The 27,190-nt window shown below is 46.3% G+C and overlaps 1 protein-coding gene across 2 annotated transcripts in view; it reads left to right on the forward strand.

The window, feature by feature from the left end:
• The window catches only part of MAP2K4 (mitogen-activated protein kinase kinase 4), a 65,926-nt gene that overhangs the window by 36,571 nt on the left and 2,165 nt on the right, over window positions 1-27,190 (forward strand). For both annotated transcript variants that reach the window (XM_083874490.1, XM_083874491.1), the window contains 7 exons: window positions 4,401-4,575; window positions 14,025-14,144; window positions 20,319-20,438; window positions 21,186-21,237; window positions 21,649-21,776; window positions 25,818-25,895; window positions 26,824-26,972. In XM_083874490.1, the coding sequence (XP_083730616.1) occupies window positions 4,401-4,575; window positions 14,025-14,144; window positions 20,319-20,438; window positions 21,186-21,237; window positions 21,649-21,776; window positions 25,818-25,895; window positions 26,824-26,972 (822 nt within the window). The remainder of the gene's footprint in view (window positions 1-4,400; window positions 4,576-14,024; window positions 14,145-20,318; window positions 20,439-21,185; window positions 21,238-21,648; window positions 21,777-25,817; window positions 25,896-26,823; window positions 26,973-27,190) is intronic.

A 27,190-nucleotide genomic window follows, 5' to 3' on the forward strand; every position in this document is an offset into this window, starting at 1 on the left:
TCCTAAACAGTGTTTGTACTCTGAAGTTGCACAGTGTCATTTGAACCCTGCAGTTTGCCTGGAAGCTTTTTTGTTAGGATTTACACTTTAGCTTTGGCCGATGGACTAGAAATCAGTTCTTAAAATGTCACCCTTTTTACCAAGCCTGTGGAGAATAGAATGTATTCTCATTAACCCTAGTGAAAATAGGAGCTGTTAAGAGAGATTTCTGAGCAGAATCCAGCACCAGGTAGGGTTGGGAAGCACAGCTGGTGCGCTTGGATCTTTTTACTTTTGCAGATTTTACTCGTGTCAGCTGTACCATCGAATATGTCAACTTTGGGGCTTCTTTGAGTCCTGCAGAGCTCTCGGCAAAGTGCAATAGAGGAGATAGGCAGCTACCTACAGCATCTTTTTGGCTTTGCTTCATGTCTGTTGACTTTCAATTTTACTTAAAAAAACTCACCACCTTTTCTCTGCTTCTTTCAACAGTCCTTGTTTTTCATGCCAAGGAAACACTTGTTTTTAAAAGTCGTGGCCTCCCTGCAGTTGGTTGTTTACAGCAGGGCTCAGGGAACTTTCACAGCCTGTCTGGGAGCTTCCCAAGGTCTCCGTGGGTCTCCAGAGGAGATTTTTGGGGTCCTCTGGCCATCAGAGACTTTTCCATGCGTGTCCAGCTGTGCAGCTTGTGGCGAGCAGCCTCGTGGCCGTGCCGGGCCCAGCAGTGCCTGGCGCCAGCGCCCGTCCGCCTCCTGCCAAGCTGGACACAGCTCTGACAAAAGGACAACTGTTTGGAGGAGTTGTTGTCTTGCTTGGTGCTCCTAATCCCTGGAATAACTGCTGTGACAAGCATAGTAACCATCTGCAGTGAGACCGACACATTGGTGCCTTTTTGAGTGCAAGGATGGCAGCCACCTCCTCAGCGCCTTTTTTCTTTGCTTTTCAAAATGCCTCAAAAGCAGGATGGAGAATTGGAAGCTCAAGCCCTTGGATGAGTTGTCAGGAGCTTTAGTCACTCTAAGGTGCCTTTGGAAATGCTACTTTTAGCTGTTTGAAGAACATCTAGCCCTCTTCAGCTATTTATATTATATTTTTAAATCGTATATGAAGCCCCACAAGTCAGTCTTACATATCCTGGGCATTTGGGGAATATATGTCCAATTTTGCCCAACATTCCCAGCCTTAGAGAAGTTTGGATTGCACATCTTAAAAATTATATGGTGAGAAAAGGCACATGTCTGCTGACTTTTGTGCAAACTCTGATGTGCACTAATCCCAGGGAGTGGGCAGTAACTAATTTTTACCTTCACTGAACCCTGGGCTGTGTGGTTGTCCTGCTATTCTCTGAAGCAGGCTGCTGTAGTATTCAGAGCACCAGGATGTAGTGCAGGGTTTAGGCAGTTTTTTTTTGCTTTTGGAGGCATGTCCACCCTATGGATTTCTGTCCTCATACATCTGCAACAGTGCAAACATACAGATAGATGTCCTGCACTTAGTTTTTATTGCCTCACTCAGATTTACATTAAAAAATTCACAATTTAGATCAATGCAGAGAGTCCGTGTTCTAGATTTGCATTTTTGAGCTGCTTTCTTGGCATGGGAATCCCTTGAAATTTTGATTTACACTGAAAAATTCCTGATATAAAGCATAGGCTTTTTGACATTAAAAGCAATTATTGCAATCCAGTTATCATTCTTGAGGTGGGCCATATTGCTTAAAGGAAAATTGCCCTGCTTGCATATGGCAAATCAGCTAAATGAGCAAAACCTCTATTCAAGTCTCTGTTACTGTGTCAAACTGGTAATTTGGTTATTTGACCATTTCCCCGGGTATTTGAGAAGAGCTAAGCGGGAGCCGTGGTTGCGAGACAAGGCAGATGGCATCATAAATACATAATGGAAATGAGGCCAAGCTCCAAGACGGGACGGTTTGGGGGTGGATGGTAATGGTCTGTCTCAATCCAAAGCCCTGGAGAGCTGCAGAGCCCTCAGTGCAGCCCTGGGGAGGAGAGGATGTTCCCCAGCTCCCACCTTCTTCCCAGCAGCTCGAGGCACCATCCTGCAGCTGTGGAACAATGGCCCAGATCTGCTTTCACACCACAGCTGGGGACACACAGCCTGCTTGTGTGTGACAGGGGAATAATGAATTCCAATTCGCTGTCTCTTCTGCTGTAGGGTCAGGAAAGCAAAGTTTCCTAGTCTGAAAAACAGAGGGAGGAGAGAGAAGGGTTTAATTGCTTATTTGAATAAATTACCTCAATGTTTAAAATTTTTAAGTCCATGAAAACTTTGATATGAAATGTTTTTTGAAACAAGAGCTGAAAAAGTAGCTCAGTCAGTGAAAACTCAACATTTCACCTTTTAGCTGTTTTTCCTCTGCTCTTTTGAAGAGGATTTAGCTCTCCAAGATCATGCTCCTTCGTGCCCACCAGCTGGCAGGAGGTGAGGCAGGAAATGCCCATTTGTCTGTGCTTCCTTGGCATGGTGCTTCTCACCTCTCTTCCTCCCTCAAAACAAGAACTATTTTTATGGCACTGACAAAACAGGATGGTGGAGCAGTTAGACAGAAACCAGTTCAGGAGCTCCCAACAGAAGCTGTCTGTGAGACACTTGGCACATGTGGAAGTCATGTTTCTTTTCACTTTTTTTTTCCATTTCTTTTTTCCTCTGTTCTTTTCTTTTTTTTGTCATTTTGCTGCCTTTTTTTTTTTTTCATTCCTTGCTTTTTAGTAAGCAATTTCCACGGAGAACCCCACTGAAAGCAGGGTTTGTTTTATGCACAGAAGCTCTGAGATGGCATCCATCCCACCTGTGCTGGGTTGTAGCACTATGAGATGGTTTCCCAAATCATCCCTAAGTGCAGTGTAGGGGCACTGTAAGGAACAGCAGATTGAAATCTCGAGCTGGGCAGGTTAGAGAGCAGGAAACACCATGGCAGATACAGCCCAGGAGTGGGGAGAGGAGCTGCTTCCAAACGCTTTAATCAAACAGGTCAAGAGTTCAGGACACGCAGCTGCTCCGAATGTGGCAGCACTAACCCAAAGTGCAGCAGAGGAAGCCATTTGAACTGTAGCTGCTCCAGTCAATTGGCCTTTTGCCCTCTCAAAACCTGGGATCCCAATAAAACCCCATCATAGTTGGGTCCCCAGCTGGGTGGTGTTTGCAGCTGCTGGTGACCAACATGGGATTTATCAGCGTGGAATCAGCTGTGACCTGTTTATTCCTTGGCTGATAAACTCAGTAAGCTCCATGTGTTTGGTCAAATCCTCCATGTGTGTTCTGCTCTTTGGGCCAGACCCTGGACAGGCAAGTGGGGGCTGGATTAAATATCCACCGAGTTTGATGGATCTCTCCTGTACACAGGGTGGTCACAAGTACTTGTGTGCTTTAAAATCCATGTGAGATCAGTGTGCCCTGCTGTGGGAACTGTCTGCATTGCTCTTAATGCACCTTGAAAGTGGAAAATGTGAGCTTTGGGCTTATTTTATGACTCAAGAAGTGTGAATCAGCTAACTAACTAATGGAAAACTGAAATTTTGCATGGTATTTTAAGATGAAAAGTGTTGCAAATACTTGTGCATTTCCTGCTAATTCAATGGTAGCATTGCTGCATGTGAATGAGCCATTGGGAGCACCTTTGAACTCTCCGTTTACAAATTTTGGACATTCATAATACTCCTTATCTGGGCAAATCCTGGTGGCTTCAGTAGGGGCAGGGTTTGTCTGAGAAAGTTAATTTAGATGCTTGGTGACGACACACCTGAACAGGCAGATTTGGTTTTCATGTCACAAAAAACTTGTCTTGGTTTTTATAAATTATTGGCTCTTTATTTGGTCTTGGATAAATTAAATGATTATCTAAATGTATCGGATTTTGGAGGTTTGGGGTTATTTTCTTTTTTAATTGCAAGTTTTCTGTTAAGGGCAAACTTTTCTTAAAGTCTCACTGGTTCACCCAGAAGAGCTTTGCCTGTATTAATAGAATCCCAGCTGGAAGGGAGGCAGGTGCTGGGATTGGTGGTGTAGGGCAGCAGGAGCTTTGGGGAGGTGGGGCTGGGAGTGCCCTTCAGGCTCTTGGTGCTGCATGTTACCAGATCCTGCTCACAGCCTGATGTATTTTGTGCAAAGTAGAAAGAACTGTGCAAATGAGCACTTAGAATGACTCTATGAGACATATTGAATTTTATGCTGCAGCTGGAGAAACTTATCCTTAATTGAAGCTGTGGGCAAGTGTATGTCATTTTTGATTTAACATTTTTCCTCACCCCTTCACCCCTCACCCCAACCAAAATCCTTTGTGGAGTCAGATTGTTGCTGTAGCTTTGTGAATCCCTCTCTTCTAATGTTTAATCAAGTGCTGAAAAGAGACATTTAAAGACTATTTAAAATGTGGAAAAATTGCTTCCCAATATTTTTGACAGAGAGAGACTGAGAACACACAGCATTGAATCATCAGGAAAATTGAAGATTTCCCCTGAGCAACATTGGGATTTTACAGCAGAGGACTTGAAAGACCTTGGAGAAATTGGACGAGGCGCTTATGGTTCTGTCAACAAAATGGTCCACAAACCAAGTGGGCAAATTATGGCAGTTAAAGTAGGTGATGCCCATCCTTACATTTGTACTTCAGTCCGTTGGGATGCAGTGTGATGGAGAATTAAGGTTCTTCCATCTAGCACCTATTACTGCTCTGTTCTATTTATATTTCTGGTGTAAAGGCTGCTGTTTGCTGAAAATACAGTGTATAATGGGCACGTTTTCAGGTGATTTGTGAAGTTCTCATAATTGCTGTGCCCTTTTCAAAATGTCTATCAGGAACCTGCTGTTCTGAGGGGATCACACATCTTTGGAGACTGATGGTGGGGCACGGGCCTTTCTCCTCTAGGTCACTGGTTCAGATACAGCCTAGGCTGGTGGTAGGCACAACTTGACATCTCGTAGCTTCTTGGTGTCTTTTGTGAAATAAGGTAATGGCTTAAAATCAGCTGTTGATGTCAGCATGTGCCATGGTGTTGCCCTGCCCGGAGGAGCTGGAATGGAGTGGATGTCTTCTAGGGAATGTTGTGCTCTTGCTGATGTATGATGGAGTGTCTGCTTTGTGCCTACCATGTCAGACTGTTCTGGAGGTGGAAAGTGTAGCAGGTTTCTTGACTGTCCGTTTTCTACTTTATGCTACCCAAAACCTCACCTTAGAACCAGGAATAGCCTCCTCTCCCAGCTGGACAATAATTATCTGTCTTGCCACAGCAGTGCTGCTCACTGGGCATCTTGAAGGAGCTGCTTGTCCATGGAGGTGGGCAGCAGCTGTTCTCTGTCTCTCTGGTCCTTTCCTTTGCTCACTGCAGGTTGCTAATGACATCTGTCTTTTAACTCTGTCGATGATACCAACTGTAAGTGCTCTCATGGCTCCCAGGAAAAAGCAGAAGTGAGCTACGCAGGAGTCTGTGTTGCTGTCATTTCCAACTCTCTGTCTTCTTCAGAATATTCCCTGATCCAATCTGGAAAGGTTTGCCCCTGTTAGTCTCACATGCCAGGCAGACATATCTCAGCCCTAGCTCTAGCTACCCCAAATTTTATTCCTACCTGTCTGTAGTGTGTCAGGTTACTGGAGTAACCTCCATCCTTCAATCTTCTCCAGTAAATACTGACTTCCTCACAAAGGTGGGATCACTGGTTAGGTCTCTTGAGTGTTCTTGACACCATGCAGTGCTGTTTCAAGCTGGATTTGAATCCCTAAAAGTCGCAGTGGAGCTAGAGGTTGCCTGTAGCTACAGGCTGGTTTCCTTCAGTTGTCTTTGGTAGAACTCATGGGTGTAGTTTGCAGGTGACAGGTTGAAAAACACTGGTGGAGTGAAATGATTCCTGGACACCTCCATCTTCCCCAACTCAGGGTGTGTGACCTGGCTACCTCTAGTTTTGCTGAGGGTGTGAAGGGGGCACAGCCCCAGAGCTGAGTGGCTGTTTCCTGGAGCTCTGCAGTGGCTACAGCCGTGCGGAGAAGGGCACTGTGTTGGATTAGCTCATGTCAGGGAGAAGATGTGTCTGCTGGCACAGGAGTTCCCTTGTCCCACACTGTTTGCACAAGAGCTTTTCAGCACCCTAGGTGAGCCTTGCTGCTGTTGAGGGCCTGTGGTACATGTACAGCCATGTGGGAGACACGAGGCACCAGTTCTGTGTCCTTGGAGAAGATGGCATGGTGCAGCATGCTGAGCTGGCTTTAAATAGGGATGAGGTGTGTTCTGAGCCTTGGGGGCTCACTTTTAAACAAGTAAATCCTGTTTGTTTACAGTGACTAAACTGAAATGTTCAAGTTCTGGGCTGGGCTGGTGCCACCTTCTTTTCTCTGACCCTGTTTATTTTGGGTGGACACAGCTGGACCTGCTGGGGGAGAAAGGTTGGAGGGTTTGGGCAACAACATCATTTCTAAAACAGTAGTGGTAAACAACTGTTCTGTTTGTCCTAGTGGGGAGAAAACACAACATTGAGCAAAGGAAGACCTGTGGGTGGAATAGTCAGTGAGGCCTCTAAGGCAGCAGCAGCATTCCCCAGACTGGATGGTGCAGTTCTTTGAGATGAGGATTCAGGATGAGACTAAGCTTGGGCTTGTGATTAGTTCATCCCACACTCCTCAGATTTTCCTTTCTCAGCCTGCTGATGCTTTTGGGGCAGCCACGGTTGTGCATTAATCTTCTGCTCCTTCACTGTCTTAATCCATCTGTGTTGGGAACTGTTTTTTCCCTCCTGCTCTCTCTCTCAAGCTTTATAGTCTCTTCACTGTGGAACTGTTGCCTTCAGCCATGTGTTCTCCTTCAGCATAAAGCTCTTCTCTAAGAGAAGTTTGAGAAGGGAAATAGCGTTTTATGAAAATGTGTCAGTTTAGTGAGGTCTTGGCTATGATCTCCATGGCACCTGCAGCTCTGTGATGTGGCACTGAGCTGGGACAGGTGACAGGATTCCCTCACAGCTGGAGCCAGTGTCTGGTTATTTGGGTACTTCCCCAAGAGCAGCACCAGTGCAGCAGGCCAAGCATCCTTGGAAGGACATTCAGCACAAGGAAACAGCTTTACAGAAGCTGCAACCCAGAAGTTGGTTGTTCTGTACTGCTCACTAGATGCAGAGAAAATTGGTACAGGAGCCTGTCCCAACTGTTCCTCCATCCTTCTCCACCACTCCCCAAATCTCCACTACTGTTGCTGCAAATTCCCATCGTGGTCAGGAGATTCCTACCCCACTTCTGGAAGGGCTGTGTCCTGCTTGCAGCTACCATGACCAGGCTTGTCACTCCATTCTACCACAAGGAGATTGAAATACTCATTGTTCTGCAAGTGTGCAGCTAGAAACATTGCTTGTTTCCCCTTGCTGGAGTCTTCTCTGGCTGAAGGCAGCTCCTGTTGTGCCAGGCCACTGGGCACCTCTGGTCACTTGTCCTGCTCCCCTCAAAGGGTGTGGCTGCTAGAGCGTATCTTCAAATCCTGTTTCCAGCTCCTTTCTCCTGTGTTTTGTAGCCTGTCCTGCCTTTGCCCAAGGAACAGTTCCTTGAAGTTTCCCAAGCTTTCCCCCTGCTTGGTGTGTGTGGCATCAGTGCTGCAGGGCACACGTGCTCCTTTGCCCCCAGGGCTCACCAGGCACAGCCTTTTGTGCTGTTTTTGTTGCACATTCAATTTTTCTTAACCACTGAAAGAAAATAATTCCTGAGGGCTGATATATCACCAAAATAACTGGGGATCTGCAGATGGAGAGACACTGTTTTCTTTCATTTTTCCTTTTAACTCATTTTGGTCTATCAGCCTATGGGTCCTCGCAAATGCAATCCTGGCACCTTTAATGAGTCTCTTGGCATGGGCAGGGCTGCCAGGCCCTCGGTGAGTCAGGCTTTTCATCTGTGCTCCACTCAGTAGAAAAGGAGGAAAATGAGCCTGAAATGAGCCTCCTTGTGTCGATGGCTAAAACCACTGCAGCAGAGTTTCAGCTGGTGATGCATGGCTGGGATGATGAGCTCTTGTCCCCAGTCCTTCTCCTCCCTCTCCTTTAGCCTTGGTCATTCTCTGTGACTACTTTTTAATGACAAAAAGGCACTCTGAATACTCATTTCAATGACAAAAAGACATTCTGAACCTCTTTGGGAATAGGCCTAAGGCTGGAGTGGGCTGCAGGAGCAGGGACCTGGTCCTCCTGCTGCTGCCACCTGCAATTATTTGTGCACCCTTTATGCTTTCTGCCATAGAGAGCTACTTCCTAGAGCTATCAGGAGGAGGGGGAGAGGATGAAGGAAAGGGATCCAACTCAAGAGGATTTGTGTTCAAGCCTTTCTCATTTTTGCCCCTAGAAGACATTGCATTGTTTTCCTAATTGTCAAATTTTTATTTACAAATAAAAACCAATCTTTTCATTCTTTAGGTCGCTTTCTTTCAGATCTTCCTGGAGATGCACTTTTTTACTCTGGGTCAGCTGCCATCAGTCTTCCTGTCACTGAAAATACCCTTTTCATTTTCTTAAGGATTTTTTGGCATATGAGGTCAAGACTTCTCCAGGTGGGAAAGAGAGTGGCCCAGTTTTGTCCAGTGCCAGATCTGGCTATGCAAACTAATAAATGCAATGGAACTTTGTATGCTGAATCCTCACCTTGTCAGGTTTCTCTTCCTGGCTCATTTTCCTGGGAGAAATCTCTTTTCGTGGCTGGTGTGTGTCTGCTGCACCAGTTCTTTGTGATCTTGCCTGGTCAGGCTTCCACTTCTACCCCCACTACCCTTTGATTTTGCTTCTGGTTTCTTGTTTTTGTGTTAGTCTGGTTTTTCCCAGTCTATGGCAGTCCGTAAGTGACTTGTGACCATTGTCCTGGGCTTCCCACTGTGCAGAGAGCCCTGGTTCCTCCTCAGGATCTGCTCCAGTGCTGTCCTGGTTTTGTCTGAGAGGGTCTACAGTATGTGCAATTCTCCAGCCCTTTTTGTATTTGTCCTCCAGCATCACCCCGTGGTGTTGTCCCAGCTGCTCCAGGGACTGTGCCTCTTGTTCCGTGGGGGCACCACAAATTACAGGCACATGGAGAAGCCCCATTTATTTGGATGAAATGTTTTCTTGGGATACTTGCCCAGCTGCTAGAGGGGTGTAATTTCTGTTGTGAGGTTTCCTTCTGGCCCTGATGATAGTTCATACAGAAAGGACGCTTTAAAAGTTTCCTGGGATATGAATTTAAAAAAAAAAAATAGCCCAAACTGGAATGAAAGCTGGGGAGCATTCTTCCAGTTAGAGCAGGATGCTCTGCTTTGCACTGAAATATTGAACATGGTGTGGGTTTTACTAGCCAGGGTACTTCACAGTGCCTCTGGAAGGCTGGGAAAGCTGCTTGTTTGAAATTAGAACATATTTAAAATAGTCAACCTTTGATGTTTTGGGTGGCTCCTCTGCTGGTCAGGACCCTAAACACAGCCGTGGTGTCCTGAGCATCTGGTATTCCTGGCAGTGATGTCTGAGCCTCAGGCTCAGGCGGGACATCTTCACCTGCTTCTCACCTCTTCTGCCCTGCAGCAGGGAACACATCTGGGGTTCACCATCAGCAGCTTCTCCCAGTTTTGTTTCAATTAGTTCAGCTGGCTGAGAAATACATCACCAAGAGATGAGTGGAGTGGTTTGGCTGACCTTCAAGCTTCTTATCATGGCCCCTTGGAAACATCTTGCACCTCTTTTTTCATTGAATTATTTTTCTGTCAGGAAAGGTTACAGCTGGGAGAGTAACCCAGCTGGGGGAGAGAGTGGTTTTGTCCACAATGTTCAGTTTTCCTCCACCTCAAAAGAAAGTGATTTTTCAGCTGTAGGCCAGAATTTTCTATGTATTCCAATATCCTCAGCCTGGCTTAGTCTCCCTGCAGTATTGCTTAGTCCAGCCTCCAGTTACATTGTCCTCAGCCATTGTTGCTGCCTTCCTGTATTCTGTTTCGTTTAACAATATTTTTGACATGCTCCACTTGTTCTCTAAACTTGTTCTAAGGAAATCAGAAGCATTTTCAATATCACTTTGGTAATTGGAGGTGTCAAACTCATAGGCCCATAGGAGATCCCTGTTCCTCCTGGGGAAGCCAGTAAGCCAGGGAGCTGTTCTTGTTCCGAGCACAGTAGATCATTTTGGTAGTCAGTGCTTGTTCCCTCACCCACAGCTTCAAACCAGAAGTTCCTGTCTGACTTGCTCAGGTTTCTCAGTGGCAGTCTCACAGCTGAAGGAGGTTGCTAAGTATCACATGCCCCTTTGAGCAGCAATTTAACATACATTTTTACTTCCATGATCTCTCCATCCTTTCCTGGGTGCCTGATAGCCCATAAAGGCCCATCAGAATAATACATATTTAGCTTCATCCAGGGGCAAATTTCTCTGTCCTTCCCATGTCCATACAACTTCCGAAGAGAATTCTTGGGGTTTTGTTGCCAAACCATCCTTGTAATTCTTCACACGGTTAAAAGACACCTTCAGAATTTTCTGTTCCAGTCATTTGTTTCAGTCTGCTGGCTGAGAGTTTGGGGAAACCAGTGTTCCCAGTCCTGCTGGTAGGGTAGCTGGAGAGGGAGTGGATGAGTAAGAGCTGAAAAGAAACATGAGATAGAGTTAGAGCCTCATCACAGGAGGTGGGAAACTAGTTGTGATCTACTTCAGTCAGCAGTAAATGTGTTTCAGATGGTGAGATAGGTATTCCCATGCTCAGCAGTGACTGGACAAACCCTCTTTTTGCTGCTGGTTTGTTGTCCTAAATCTCTCCCGTCCCATGGAAGGATTGCTTCTCCCTTGGCACTGCCCGGCACTGCTGTGCTGAGCTTCCTGCTGAGGATGCAGGTGAGCCCCATGCTCAGGACAGTTCTGGATTGTCTCACAGCTCAAGGAATTGAGTTTCAAGTTGGTGTTTACAGCATATTTTTTTTTCTTTTCCTTTTTTTTTTAACCAGTCACTTCACACTGCACCTGAATCTTTCTGTGTGCATATTGGGCTGGACAATGTCTCTTCTGTTTTATGTCAAGTTTCTGGAATCTGCCTGGTTCTAGATTTCAGGGTGGCACAGACTGTGCTTTTGCTGTTGAGGCTACTCAGAGCATGGCTTCAGAGCTCTTCTTCCTAGTGTTGGAAAGCTTTGTCCTAACCTGTGTTTGAATAAAAAGGGCTGGAGAATTTTCTTCTAAAGGATTTGATAGTTTAAATTTGAGGCCACCAAGGAATTGTTACAAAAGGAGACTCCATAAACTTCTACTATAAATCCCCTTTTTTCCTTCTGTGCCTTTTTTGGCCGAGGGGTCACTTATCAGTGACTTATCAGTGACTGCCTGCAGGAAGGTGACTGGGCTGAGATCTGTAAGGCCTGAAGTGAAGTCAGCCCCTGTCCATCCCTGTCTGAAATGCCCTCAAGCAGCTGCCTCACCTTGTGTCTTCCTTCTCTGCCATGTCCCCTGTTCTTGGGGAATGTATCTGTGGGAGCTGCTGCAGTGCTTTGCACTATGCCTTGGATTTAGGTAGCAGGTTGTATCACAGCTCATGTGCTGTTTGGGTAGTGACTGCTGTTGGCTTTCCTCACTTTCTCTGTTCTACTGCTGAACTGGGAGTGTTGGGCTGCAGCAGGATCCCTGGCACACTGCAGCTAAACAGAGCCACCTTGTCCAGCCTGGGCTGACCCTGTCTGTGTGCTGTACTGCATGCTGCTCCTCGGAGTTCTCCCTTTCTCTTGACTTTGCCAGTCTCCTGTACTGTTGTATGAGACTTCCCAATCTTGTATCATGGCATTCCTTTCACTCTCTGAAGCAGTATTTGTTGTAGTGTCCATGTTGGCTTCTCAAGCTGTCCTCTGCCCTGTAGCTGACCCACTGTCTGTGCTCTGGGTCCTCTGCCAGCCCTTTATTGCTGGGGAGCTTGCGTTTGAGAAAGAGGAGTGTTTGGGTTCAGTGCTGTTCTGGAGTGCCATTAAAATCACCTCCACCATGCAGCATCTATTCCATATGGTTTCCAGTGTTGGAGAAGTAAGACCAGAGGAGGAATGTCAGAGGTGGGAGGAGATGCTTTCAGAAGAAGCTGTGGACTTTGAGGTGGATGCTGTAGTGTTGGCTGTGACAGGATTGTGCAGGTGCAAGGGGAATGCAGAGCAGGGCTGGGACAAGGTCATCATTCTCAGATGACCAGGAAAGAGGCTTTTTGGAGACAGACATGGAGTGGGCACAGAAGGAGAATACAAGTTACAATATGGAGAAAAGCTCCTTTTGGTTCCTCACCAGAGGTGACCTTTTCAGTGTGGGTCATGTCTCAGTGAGAGGCTGAACTATTGGCCATAGGTCTCACCACGGTGGCTTTGGCATCCATCACCTTCCATGGAGGTCAGAGCAGTGGCATTTCCATTCCACACAGTGCTGCTGGCGTGTCACTTGGGGAGAGACATTCACTCTGCTTGGCCTTCAGCCTCTCAGAGGGATTGCAGAGCTTTGTACAGTGAGGGCACAAGAGCAGGAAATAGCCAGTGTCTATCTGAACTTGTGTGACACAAACCTGAACCAGTGACCTGGAGGTGAAGTGTTTTAGTTCCGTTCCTGGCCCGTTGAGCTGCTTCTTGCTCTGTTGGTGACACAGAACCCCACCTGCTCAGCACGTCACGGACATTATGGGCTGTGGGTGCTGGGCAAGTCTCCTGACAGGTCCCCAAGAACTCTAGAATTCACAGGATGGGAAAATATAAACATATTATTTGCTGGTCTAGGCCAAACTAGAGCTACTAGAACATTAAGAACAAGTGGTTAAATACCAAAATACCAGGATATACTACAGGTAAGGAAAATTACAGTGTTGATACTGTCCTTGTTTCATATGAGTCATCACATAATAAGTCCTAAAGTACATAATGGTGCACTGTTTCACATGTGGTGCTGTATGAATGGCCGGCCTTGAAAATACCTTCATTCACCTGGCCTGTGCTAGCTGATGTGTGTGGGCATGATGCCACCAGCAGTTGCCCACAGGGCCATAGTATTGGTGAAATGGGTGCTAGTATCTTGCAGATTTTTTCCACAAGCTTGAATAATTTTTCTTTCTTGGATGCCGTGTAGTTTTTGTCCCTGAGGATGGTCCTGGCTACCTGTGTTGCTTTGGACTTCTTGCTAGATATTTTTTCTTGTTTTTTTAAAATGGTTTTTCAACGTGAGTCAGAGCTTCAGGATCACGATTTCATCATGTGTGATTCAGAGAATGTATTAATTAATGCAAGATGTTAAATTTATCTGTAAAATCACATGAAAAACTGGATGGTCATCTCCATCCTTCATTTAACCAGTTTCATACTTGAAAATGTAGTTTTCTATTTTCAAATGTGCATTGTTCTTTCAAGCCCAAATGAAACTTTTCACAATATATAGTGTATATATGAAGTATAGTGTATGTATACATATATCTATATTTACACATGGGGTATGTATCTATGTAAAGTATCTTTTATACAATGTTGATGTTCAGCCAGTACTAGGTAAAGGATTGTTAGTTTTATGAGAAGAGCTCACAGGACTGCTGCTCATCATTAACATTACCAGAGAAATGTGTTCCCTGGGTTATGTGGCAGTCCCTTCTCCCCAGCCATGCTGGAGGTTATGGAAGGAACCTTTTTGGCTTCTGTGCTTAGAAATTTTAAACATAATGTTCCTTGGTTAAATTTCAAACCAGTCTTCAAGCGCTGTCTAACATGGCTAAGAGCTGTGTGGGAATTTGTTTTGAAATGAAAGCCTGGATGTGGTGTTTCGCTGTAGTTTTCAATGAAATTTCAGCTCTTTAATTTCTTCCTGACATTTCATCTGAAAATGTTGATGCTTATGCGAGGACTGGGGGTTTTATGGTCTGATTAAACAGCTTTAGAAGTGTTCAGTTACATTTCTCATTTGAGAGCACTGCTTAATTCTCTAGAGTGTTTTTGAGCATGTTTGGGGGGGACTGCCTGCTCTGCTTGGGTTTCGGGTCCCGGTCACTTGTCTCCACCAGCAGGGCTGAGAATACAATAATGGCACGGAAGTGATGAAGTCTCTGCCACTCTTCCTCTTTCAGAGAATTCGGTCAACAGTGGATGAAAAGGAGCAGAAGCAGCTTCTGATGGACCTTGATGTAGTGATGCGAAGCAGTGACTGCCCGTATATTGTTCAGTTTTATGGCGCACTCTTCAGAGAGGTGGGCACCCCAAACTTGCTTCACTTGTAGCACAGTTTGGATTTTACCTTGTTTTTTTTCTCTTTGTAATTTCAAACTCGTGCTAAGGAGGAGAAAATTGGTTATTGTTAGATTTCTTGGTTCTCTGCTTTTACTCAAGGGTGTGTTTAGCCAGGAGACCCAGATGTCTGGGCACTTCTGAGCAAGCATTTGGTCTCTTTGCAGCAGGAGTTTTGGAGAAGATCAATGTTGAAACCTGATTGTTGCTCTCTTTCCTCCTGTAGTTCTTCTGCAGGCTTGGATTATCCCTGCTCCTGTAATTGTTGTTGAAACTGCCACAGTGTAGGGGTACAGACATGGAACCTCTGCCTGTTTTCCACTACTTCAGCACAAATGCAGTACCTCTGCTGAAGGGAAGAAAGGCTAGAGACCAAAGGGCTGCTGATGGATTTTGGGGATTATCAGGCATATCAGTCTGTGCAGGGTCTTGTGGGGTTTTACTGGAAAACTTTTAGAGAGAGGTCAGTGTTGTAGGTAGGTAAAACCCAAAACTATGTCTGAATACTCAATTCCTGATTTTAGAGAGTCTGCCTCTGTAATTTTGACAGGTCACTCCTCTGGCTTTAAGTCTCATTTACTAAAATAAGCATAATAATACTTCCTTTCCCCATGCTCTGCTTTTTCTGATCTTTTTGAACACAGAGCCATTTTAGGCCAGCAGGCATTGTCCATGTTCACACAGTACAAAGTCCTACCATGTGTGGAGCCTCAATTTGGCTGGAAATTTCCAGCTTTGCTGAGATGAAGGTGACAGGGCTGTCAGCTGGTGTGAGGAAAAGGTCTGTGGACAAAACAGTGTCTTGCCAGATGGTGATGAGCATCATGCTCAGAGCTGTGCAAGCCTCTCACCCCCCTTCAGCTCTGGGCACATCCCAGGATATAAATGTAAATACATAAACAATATAAGAACTTACCTTAATCAGCACCCAGATGTCAGCCTGGCTGCACTCTTTGTCATGTCCAAAAGTCTCATCATCCTGCAGCCAGGCAGGACTCCCAGGGCGCCTTGTATGCTCTGTCTGGGAAAGGTTTCATTGGCATCACTTTAATTGGAGTGAAATCTCCTTTTCCCCCCTTCAGCATTAAGTGGTGTTTGCTTCTGAGATGAAAGCAGCCTTCCCCTCTCCTTGGTCCCTCACTGCCTAGGGATATTCTAAGTCACATTCCTCAGTGGTACACAGGGTGAGCTGGGAGGCTTCCATAAAGTTTTCTGTCTTGTCCTATTAATTACTTGTTCCAAGATTAAGTAGAATCTTAATCTTTTAAAGATACCAAAGTATGACAGCAGAGAAGCACAGAAAGGGAAAAAAGGAATTTCACCAGGATGTTTGGATCTGTCTGATCCCTCAGTCTGCATATCAGCTCTGTTCTCAGATAATTGTGAAATATCCAGGTCGCTGCTGTACCATCCCATGGGGTATAAAAGCTCATGGGATATTGGTAAAGACCCAAACTCTCTCAGGAAATCTGCAGCAAACTATATAAAACAAAGCTCTTTGTTCCAGTATTTCAAGGTGAAAAGTAAGGAAATCCTTTTGGGGTTACCTGCTCTGAGCTGGGATTCAGGTTCTCTGGCTATGGATGGAGTGACTGATGAGAAATCTTCTTTGCCTGCTCCTAAAAGGTGAAAGACTTCCATGTGAGCCTCGTTACAGGAGTTTAACACACTGAATAGGCATCTTGTGCAATCAGAGGGCTGGCAGGATCCGAGCAGCTCCAGGAGAAGCAGCTGGCACAAAGGGAAAGCAGGCAGCCTTCCACAACAGGGACTGTTTGATGTGGAGAGGCAGACCTAAGCTCTGGGATCCTGATAGTGTGGGAATACTAAACCAAATTGGACAAAATTATGCAAGGTCTTACTTTGTAGCCAGGCAAGTGTCCCAGCTTGCAGTCAGAGAAGTAGCTGTGAACACTTCCTGTGGCAGCCTCTGTGAATACCAGCAGTTTGATTTTAAAAAGGCAGAAAATACTACACAAAAACTTCTGTAGTTGTATTTTCTCTTGCTTGTTGTGCATTTTGTGATAGGGAGAGCCTTCTCTGGGTGCTGCTTGTCCTTCAGCAGACAGCACCTAAACCTCTAAACCTTTATCACTTGCTGCCTGTTCTTCAGTCAGAAGGGACATTTCTGTTGCTCTATGTCTCTGCATGTGATGGAACATGTAACAGTGCAATAAGCACAAGTTGATTGCCAGGTGCAGGACTTTGCTTCAGCTCATTGGCACCCACTAGCTGAGATTAAATTGCCTGGTCAATGAAACAAGAACAAAGCTGAAAAAGCAGAAGACAGTGTTTCAGTCTATGCATGGAATCAGGGGCTTTAGTGCACCATTGCCAAGACATGATTGTTTTTTTGGGCTGCAAGCACATGTTACCAGCTCATGTCCAATTTTCCATCCACTGGTATCTCCCAGCTCTTCTCCTCAGGACTGCTCTCAATCCCATCATCATTATACTGGTGAGTGCCCTGAGCCAAGTTCAGGATCTTACACTTGTTGAACTTCGTGGGGTTCCCACTGGCCCCAGGAGACCCAACTGGCTTTTCCATACTGCACCCAGGAGAGCCCAGAGTCCTGCTGGTGCACACAGAGCTGTCCACATCTGCCACCAGAGATCTGATTGAAGAGGATCTGGCTACTCCTGCTCATGTGTTTCCTCTCAAGGCAGTATTTGCAAGATGAGGGAAGGAAAAAAAAAAAGTTTGTTGACAGGGGTTCTGAAAACATTTCACTTGAGTCTCTCCTTGTGAGAAAAGAGGAGTTGTGGGCTGACCCCACAGGGCTGCACTGGTACCCCCAAGACTTTGGCCTTGAGCCTAGCTGTTTTAAGAGTTTTTTCAGTCTGAGAAAAAATATGGTCTTCTTTTCTTGCCTGTCTGCTAAAAGCTTTACAGCTGCTCTGGTTTGAAATAGTACCTGTAAAGCTAGGAATGTTTGGGTAGTTACCATGACCACACTAGTGGCTCTTCAAATTACTTCTTCTGATTGTGTTTCTTTTTAAGAGGGGAAGAGGAAAGAAGCCTTATCTGACTTGGAATCTCAGGAGTGACTCCTACACAATGCAAGTTTAAACCAACACAGCCAAGTTTAAACCAACAAGTTCAATACTTGATAAGATTATTCAATGAAAAATTCATTGCTAGTTGCAGAACATGCCTTAAGCAGCTGGGTAAATCAACCCATGGGGAACTTCTGCTGGCAGGAGAGAAGAGCTGGGATGGATGTGTTGGTAGCACAGTGCTGGGCTGGTGTGAATTGCTGACATAGCCTTGCTCAGTTGTTTGATCTCTTCGCTGTTGATGCATCTCACACTGTTTTTATGGAAATCCTTGACTGTGCTGCCATCCCTCAGCACATCTGTCCCTGTTGTCAGTCCCTGGTCTGTAGGAAAAGTGTCCTGTGTGCTATGTAAATATATAGTGGTGGTGGTGACATTTGTCAGTCTCTCTTACTGGTGTAGCTGCAACTTGCATAGAGAGCTGGGTGCCCCTGCAATGAGCAGATGTGATTAAACCTTCAGCATTTGCATCGTGGAGTGGTGGGTGTTGGCAGGCACCTCTGAGGTCACCTCTTCCAACCTCCATGGTCATGTGGGGCCACTTGACCAGGATTGTGTCCAAACAGCTTTTGAATCTCTCCAGGGATAGAGTCTCTACAGTCTCCTGGGGCAACCTGTGCCAATGATCAATCCCCCTCACAGAAAGTGCTTCCTCATGTTCAGAGGGAACCTCCTGTGTCAGATTGTGCCCTGCTTGTGTTGCTCAGAACCACTGAGAGAGCCTGGCTCCATTCCCTGTGCAGCTTCACCTCAGCTTGATGAGATTCCCCTGAAGCTTCTCCAGGCTGAACAGTCCTGGCTTTATCAGCCTTTCTCGTGGGGAAGATGCTCCTGTTCCTCAGTCATCTTAGTTGCCCTTTGCTGGAGTCTCTCTTGTACTGGGGAGCCCAGCACTGGTTACAGCACTCCAGATGTGGCCTCACCATTGCTGGATGGAGGGGAAGGATCACCTCCCTCCACCTGCTGGCAATGCTTTGCCTCATGCTGTGATCCTTCAGCCCAGCAAAGATGCACTGTTGGCTCATGTTCAGCTTAATGTCCACCTGGACCCACAGGTGCTTTCCTGGTGAGCTGCACTCCAGACAAGTGACATCCTTGTCACACCTTCTCCCTTGTCAATGGGAATTCCCTGCATTGAGAAGCTGAAGCATCTCCATTGCTTGTGAAGTGGCTTTTGTGCCCGTCCTGGCAGGGATATTTTGAATTAAATGCACAGGGTGTTCCTGGACATTTTTTGGAATGTCTACAAGATGTGCATTATCATCCAATAAAGACTAAAATACATTCTTTGGAAGAATAGCTCTAAAAAGAAGAGAAAATAAAAACACTTCTTTTACCATTTTATCATTGGAAATCAACCTGACCTAAGAGGCAGAATTTGAAACTTTCGTTAGGGTGATTTTGTCCTCTCAGTTCACAATGGAGTAGGACTTACCCATGGACATCAGCACTTCTTGGTATTTCGTTAGGAAGACAGCTGACTCCCCATTGCCCAGCCAGTCTTCCTTTTCTTCCCATTAAAATTCACCAGTTTGCAACAGGTAGGGCTCTCCAGGTCCCAAGAAGAGTCAGCCTGTAGAGTTTTGGATCTTGCCACCAGCCTTAAGGATGTTGCATAGTAGTGGAAAAGGCCTGTTACCTTTTTCCACTGATCTTGCTGACATGAATTCATGTAGGCCACGTAGGGTTTTATATTACCAGATCAATTCAAGAGTTCTCTATGGCATCTACTTCAGGAGGCCAGTAAACAAGGTCTTTCCTTGCATGCTTTTGATCATAAAGGGGTTTTTTAATGCTTAAAAATCACCATTGGATAGAAATTTGTTGTACTTACTTGAGGTTTCAGTACCATACCCATCCCAACCTGTGATGCAGAGTACATGTGAAGCCTTTATGATGATAATGGCTTTCCTCAAGTGTTGTTCACTTGGTTTGTTTTTCTCTCCAAACACCAGCTGTTGTAACCTGGGCAATGGAAACCACTCACAATACTGGTGCAGCTGGATATAAATACAAGGCTGCAGGTGGCCAGTGATATTCTGGCTCTCCAGAACCAGTCCAATCCCCCACAGTCTCAGTACAATAGCCCAAGAGTATAGCTGTGTCCCAATTTTTTAATAAATCTGATCAAAGCAGAAGCAGTTTTTGAATGGCGCTGTGGCCAGTAGAACCAGTGCATGAGAGAGAGGCTGCTTCTCACCACAGATGGCTTGTAAAGCTCTGGTGGGCTTCCAGTCTCGCTTGATTTATGCACATCACAGGCTCTGGAGCCACGTTGCTTGCCCTGAGCTACTCTCCATCATATAGAAGTGCTTCATCTGCACTTTGCCTTTGTTGCTAGTGTGGAAAAAAAATAAATTTTCTACATGTATTGCCCAATTTAATTTCTGCAGTTTAAATCTGAACAATTCCTTAGCCAACTTCCTCCATAGCCAACGTGCAGTCTGTTGCAGCCCAGGTTCATCTTTTTCCAGGTCTTCTAAAGTGGGCTGGTCATGCCCTTGTCCTGCTGCACTGCTCTGGCCTCTTGTGATATTGCTGCTTCTGTGTCTGTCACAGCACTTATTCCGTCTTCTGCTTTTTTTGGGTGAAATGAGAGTTTTCTGGGCTCAGGCTTGTAGCAGCCTTTGAGTAGATGACATCAGCTCCTGCTCTGCCTAGAGCTGATGTGAAAAGCCTGATGCCAAATGAGCAGCATAAACTGGAGCTGCCCGTGGCTGTAAACCAAAGTCTTCTTCCCCAGGCAGACAGCCCTTCCTGGGAAAGCAGTTCTTCTCTTCTGGGTGTTCCACTGTGCCTGCAGCCTTCTGGAGAGCAAAACAGTGTGTGAGGCTTGGATTCATCTGGGTTCAAGCATCTAAACTGTAATGTCAGGTGTGAGTTGGGCAGGTAAATGCCTCTGCTGTGAATGGGAACAAGTCTTTCATTGCTAAGACTAATCAAGCTGAGTTACATCCCTTCTATCAAATGCATGTTGCTGTTAATATATTTCATAGGATTCAGTGGATCTCTGTGTGCTCTCTGGATTTGTATTTCCTATTTTTGTCTCAACAGTAACACACATTCTTTTCTTTTTCTAGGGTGACTGTTGGATCTGTATGGAGCTCATGTCTACCTCGTTTGATAAGTTTTACAAATATGTATATAGTGTATTAGATGATGTTATTCCAGAAGAAATCTTAGGCAAAATCACTTTAGCTGTGAGTATTTTGTTAAACTTTTTCGTTGAAGATAATTGAAAAGTTCAGATCATTGTTCAGATCCCACTCCATGTGAAAAGCCAGTTGGTCTCTGGAGCAAAATTGCTGCTGCTGTTTGCACCACACTGGGAATGGTTCCTCAGGATGCTCATGACTTTTTTGCAGTGTGGTAGAAAGGAGATCCTGGGGTCAGTAATCAGTTCAGGAACAGACCCCAGGATCAGCTTCCTGCTCAGTCTGCTTGAATGTGAGCACCAGCAGCACAGGTACCAGCCCAGACCAGAGAAGCTTCCGGCAGTCTTCTGCAAAGGCTCCCAAAAGCACTGGAGAACCTGATTGATGTTCTCTTGATAAAACCTGGAAGTTCTGGCCTAATGAAAAGTCAGGTAATTAAAATAAGCAGTTGTGACCTGCTGAAAAAAATGTTGTGTAGGGCTTGAAGTAAGTAATTGCTCAGGATAATTAACATCAGAGATTGTTCTGGCTCCACCCCTTGCTCACCTCTCCCAGAGTGGGATCTTGGCAGGTCACAGGGAATGTGTGTTCATTCAGCCCATACCCTCTCTTATATCACCTTATGTTTGCAGAAAAGGTTCAGAGAAAACTGCTTTTATTATGTGTCATGTTACAGCACTGATATCTCCATGTATTAAATGTTTTTTACTCCTGTTCTTGGAGTTCCAAAAATTTAATAATCACAGGACTCTTGCAACATCTGCTTATTTTTCATCTATTTTTCTTTCCTAGACTGTGAAAGCACTAAACCACTTAAAAGAAAACTTGAAAATCATTCACAGAGGTGAGTTCTTCATGTCTTTTTTTAAAGTTCATATCTTTTCTTCTTGTCTGTTAAAATAATTGCAAGAATTGTTAGCAGCCTTTGGTTCACTCGTAGTGTAAGCACAGCACCTGTACCGCCGTGAGTCTGAGTGCAGGGTTTGAATAAGGGTCCCAGGGCCTGTTCTGTTGCCCCTTCAGCCTGTGCTTTTTCCATTCAAGTGTGATTTCAGGGGGGTTGGGCATCTGCTTCTGCCTTTGGGCGCGTGGCATCTCTGGGGCTGGCTCCATCCCCTCATGCTCCCCTGCAGGATCCAGCGCCAAGGGTGATGGCGACGGCGTGGCACTGCCGGCCTCAATCCTCTGCAGCTGCTCTGCTTGAAATTGGAACCTCCAGCCGTGACTTACTGGTTTAAATTTCTTTCCCCTGCAGACATCAAACCTTCCAATATTCTTCTGGACAGAAATGGAAATATTAAACTCTGTGACTTTGGCATTAGTGGACAGCTTGTGGACTCCATTGCCAAAACGCGGGATGCAGGGTGCCGGCCGTACATGGCGGTGAGTGGGATGAGCCCTGGGCTCTGGGGGATCTCACGTTCCCTCTTATCAGCCTGTTTCCTATGGGATGAACACCCCCTTGCTGGATGAAACTGACCTCTGGATCGAGTGCTGCTGTGGCAGTGTCATCCAGGCTGTGGCAAAGTGACCAAATTCCTGGATTTTTGCTGGGTTCCTCTGCTGCTGCCAGGGCTGTGGTGCTGGAGTGGAGAGGAGTTCTCTGCCTTCCAGCAGCTCCAAAACAGCATTGCCCAGGGGAGCAGGGCTGTCAGAGTGTGGGTTTGTCTTGGTCTGCAAGAAATCCATTTGCTCTGGTAAGATTATGTCACAGGAGTTATTGCAGAGCAGAATTACAGTGATTTTTGTAAACCACTTTAATTCCAAAGTGTACCAGAACTTCATTCCAGGAGAATGTGATTCTGGAGAGTGGCAGTAGCAGAGCAGCTGTGTGGAAATTGCTGGGGCTGAGTCGTGGCTCCTGGGAGTCTGTCCTGCTTGTTTGCTGCCCTCCCCCTCCCAGAGAGAAGAGCTATAGTGGTGATTTTGGAAGCTGTCTGAGTGTTTTAAACACTTCATTGCTTCAAGGTGCTTTGAAAATGCATCTCTGTTCTCATAAGAGCTGAAGGTACCTTATGCAGGGAGCTGTGTGCTTGCTGCTGTTCATATAACTTCAATTTTAGTGCTTATCTTTAATTTTTTGTTATATATTTATGGCTCTGTATGCTGAAAAATACTGTTTCCTGAACTCTTTTTATCTACCACCAAGAAGAAAAAAGGAAAAGATCTCTCTTTTACATTATGGTTTCCATCTTGCCCAAACCGTGGCTCTCAGATGGCTTTTCTGTGACTGTGGTATCCAAGGCAAAACCTGTCTGCCCTGACTCTGATCTTTCTTTGAGCCATGGGGGTAGGTGGTTAGCTCTGCTCAGGCTGTTGGTGTAGCTGTGCCATGATAGTTCCTGAGATGTCTGTAAATAGCTGCAGTGCTCCCTTTCCCCTGGCATGTGGCTGGGTTAGTGCTTCCATAGCCCTTTGGTTTTTGTTTTTCCTATCTGTCTGTCCATGTGCACTCTGTGATTTGTGCAGGTCCATCGGCAGCTCCAGACTTGGGTGGACTTTTAATTGAGCAAAAGTGTTGCAGTTCAGTTTGTGTTTTTTCAGAGCCTTGGCAGGGACACAGGGTTTGTGGGGCAGCCAGCAGCTGGCAAGTGATGTGGGAGATGATTGGCCTCTTCTCTGCAGCCTCAGTGACTCCTTTCCAAGTACATGAGCATTTCCATGTACCAGGGAGCCTGGGAAATGGGGAGATGTCCCCAGTGTGCCTGCGCGTCATCTGTCAGCTATTTCTCCAAGCCAGCAGAGGCTGATACCTGAAGGGATGCTGTGATCGAACTGGATAATACCTGGGTAGGAGTCAGGCTGCCACACTCCTCTCAAAAAGCAGATAGTATTTTTTTAGTGTAAAATAGGCCAAGAGTAGTAGCTCTGTTCAGCCAGGGAGGCTCTGCTTAGGGCTGCTGGATGCTTCTCCCTGATGATAGTGTCTTGTTTTGCAAGGCCCACCAACCCCATGGCATTTACCCCCTAAAGGAACCTGGTCCCCACATAGCTGTTGGTAACAATGACACTGGATGTCAGCCAGACTGGCAGTGAGTGCTCTGAGGAGGCAGCAGGAGCCATGTCCAGCTGCCAAGCAAGTGCTGTTTGCTTGAACCAAAATTGTTGGAGCTGTCACAGCAAGTGGCGCCTCAGCCTTTGAGCTGCAGTGCTGAGAGGTTGTTTTGCTTTTGGCTTTCAGTTCCCTTGCAATTGTTACAGTGAGCAAGAGCCTGTAAGTGTTGGTACCTCATGTTCTCTGAAGGAAAGAAAGGCAGGACTAGTTCCCAGGCAGCTGCTGGCCCCTGGAGCAGCCTGGGCTGTTCTGAGCCCTCCTGACCCATGCCTTGTTCTGGGGGTTTGCTCCAGGTGAGGTTCCACAGCCTTCACCCAGCAGTGGGTGCTCCTGGCCAGCCCTGCATCCTGTCTCAGTGCTGCTTCCTGTGGTCCCTGTCTTGCCTCTGGCTGTGTGGATGCTGCTGGGAGTGGGCTCTGTGTGCCATGCTGGAGCTGGTGGCCTTTGTGACATTACTGCTTTTTGCCTTCTGAATGCCCCAGTGAACCCAGTGCCTGTGTCAGAGAGGAAGGGTGAGACTGGAAGTGCTTGGTTTAGGGAGGGGCAGACTCAGCCAGCATGAGGATGGATGTTCTGCCCTGCCCTCCTCCTTCAAGAGCTTCAGGAGTCACCTCCATCCTTGGTCATTCAGGTTCTTTTCCCAGGTCAGCCTGGAGCCTCTGGCTGCAAAGTGTGGCTTCTCACTTCTCCCTGGTGAAGGTGGACAATGGCACTGCTGGCAGTGCTGTCAGGGCCAGCTGGATGTGTTGTATTCAGGTTCAGGCAGAGATCAGGCCATGTATGGCTGTGTTTGTATAGCTGGGGTTTGGAAGAGAGGGAGGTCTGTGGTGCCCACTGCTCGTTTTTCAGTCAAGATGCTGGTACTCAGGTGGATGCTGAACTGGAGAAACCCTGTGGTAGCCTGTACCCTTCTCTGATGCATCCATAGCCTGTCCCTTCATCCCATCAGCACATCCAGAGATGAATCTCCACCTCAGCCATTTCCTTTCCTGCTTGCACTTGGCATCAGGAGGACACCTGGCCTGAGCCAGGCTTTGTCTGCAGCCCTCACCCCAGGTCCCCACAGTGTGACATGGTGACTCTTCCTTCATTGGTGTTAATTGCTCCCATGTGATCTCCATGGAAAATTCTCAGCATTCTTCCTGCTCTGTATTTAGATGGGATTTATTTTGGTCCGTCCTGCTTTCCCTTTAACTGTGCCACCATGGTCTAGGGCCAAATCCCCCTTGCTCTGTTGGGTCACAGGAGCAGGGTGCCCCTCATGGGTGCTCTGTCTCACCATCTGTGCCACCCATCCCACCAGGGCCTTTGAGCAGTTTGGCCCTGCCCAGAGCAGCTGCTCCCCATGCAGAGTCCCCTCCTTCATCAGCTCTGCTGTGGCACATCCCTGTGCCTCTGTGGTGTGGGAGTCACAGCACTGGCCAAGCCCAGCCATCATGGGTGTGTCCTCAGTGGAGTTCAGGGCTGGGCTACCTGCTGCTGCATTTTCGGCTGCATCCGCCATGAAATTATATTAAAATGTAGCTTACAAAGTAACCAGGCTTTTCAGAGTATTTCCTGTACCCCATAATTTAGAATTTATTGCTATCCAGGTATCTTTATTATTTTTGTAGTCAAAACTGAATGAGAGCCTGTTTCTTTTGACATGTTAATTATTATATTTTTAACTTAAGAAGGCAGACTGAGGTTTCTCATAAAGTTGACATACCAGGCATGAAGAGGATTTTTGCTGGCTCAGCTCTCTAGATAACTTTTTCTTAGGTGTGAATCACCCATGTCTGGCTCGATATTGCTTTCTATGAAAGACATTTTGGATGCCTTAAAGCCTTGTAACATCATAGTTGCCTTCAAGGGATGACTAAAATCTTGTTTAGATAGCTTTTCTTAAAGCACATTGTTTTTAATAGTTTTTTAGTAGCTGGTTGGGGAGAAGAGTTCTGGTAGATGCTGCTAAGCCTCAGTCCCCAGGGTGGTGGATGAGATGTTGATTCCAGTTCTTGTGATCCCTTGGGCACAACTTGGCTGTGAAAATGTAGAAAGCGAAACTTTGTGTTAACAAGATCCCAAAATTGAACAAAACTAACTAAAAGACAGTCACAATTATTCAGGGTGTTTGTGCAAAAGGAAAAAAAACCAAAGAATTGGACTGTGATAAGTTGCCATTTCTGATCACCTTTTACACTACACCTCCACAAAATCAGTGTTTAAAGTGATTCCTTGAGATGTTTCTCTGCTGGGGTTGGAAGGCTGCCTTGGCCACAGGTTTGCCTCTGGAGCTGTACCAGGCTCAGGGTTTTTTCTAGGTTTGCGGATGCTTCTTGTTGCTCCCTGCATGGCACTGAGCTTGACTGGTCCTTCTTCCATTTCAGCCGGAAAGGATAGATCCCAGCGCGTCCAGGCAAGGCTACGACGTGCGCTCAGATGTCTGGAGCTTGGGGATCACATTGGTAAGTTGAGTGAGGGGCTTTGCAGCCTGCCTGCTCTGGGCACTGTGGAGGTGTCACACGTTGGCAGCACAGCCCAGCTCCTTCCTGTGTTGTGCTTGAAGTGGGCCCTGCTGGCTCAGACACAGCCTGGATGCTTTCCACATGAATGGTTCCCCTGAGCCCCTGCAGCTGTGTTTGCAGAGAGCAGGATGTTGGGTTGTAAATGAATTTTGTGTTCAGAACCTGAGATGAGGGTGCTGAGTGTGGTGGTGCAGAGCAGAGCACCCAGCCTGTGTGAATAAGCCTCTGACAGCCCTGGCAGCTGCTGTGCTTTGGCTGCACAGACTTTGGTTAATCCTGGTTTCTGGGATTCTGATTCCTCACTGGCTTAACCACACAGCACTGCTGGCTGCACACATAGACACAGTGAAAAGCTCTTACTTTCTCCAGGTTGTGAAGCAGAAGAGAAAGCAGATGCAATTAAGTATGAACCAGTAGCTTCTGTTTTCAGCACTGATGTTTAAAAAAACTAATTTTCATTATCCTGAGAGGAGCAGGGAATTGGATTCAGGGATCCTAATGGGTCTTCTCCAACTTGCGATATCATGGGATTGTGCTATTCTCATTATCCATTTTCTCTAGTGGCTGTTAGGATGCTTGGGAAAGGACTGGAGGATTTTGCTCTCCTACACTCGTTTGTTTTATAGTCAGTAGAGGAGCAGACATAGCATGGTTGGGGTAAATCTGGCCATGCCCCTCACACAGTCAGCAGAACTTACTGCTGGGTAAAACCTTCCCTCTACTTAGAATCATACAGGGAATTGGATGAAGAATCTCATCTCAGTCTTCCTTCTGGGGGGGGGTTCAAGGTTGTTGCAGACATTTTTTTTTTCCCTGACTGATCTTCCCTGATGTAAACCTGCCTGGTTCTGTTGCTGTCTCCCTTCAGTACGAGCTGGCCACGGGGCGATTCCCCTACCCCAAGTGGAACAGTGTGTTTGACCAATTGACACAAGTAGTGAAAGGAGACCCACCACAGCTGAGTAATTCAGAGGAAAGGGAGTTTTCCCCAAGTTTCATCAATTTCGTCAACTTGTGGTGAGTGTGTGCTGCTGAAAGCACTTGGGGTTGGCTTGTTTTGTTGGCTGGTATTTGGCAAGGATCATGTGTCCAGCACTTCCTGGCTTCTTTGCAGGAATTTTTCATTCCTGCACCAGCATAAGGGTGAGGACCTCTCACATTTTAATGGTTTGGAGGTGATGGGGAATTTGTGTGGTTTGGGACTGAAGGGCAAACCTTGGAAACTGCTCTTCAGG

The sequence above is a fragment of the Zosterops lateralis genome (assembly GCF_965231275.1).
Source record: "Zosterops lateralis genome assembly, chromosome: 18".
Lineage (NCBI taxonomy): Eukaryota > Metazoa > Chordata > Aves > Passeriformes > Zosteropidae > Zosterops > Zosterops lateralis.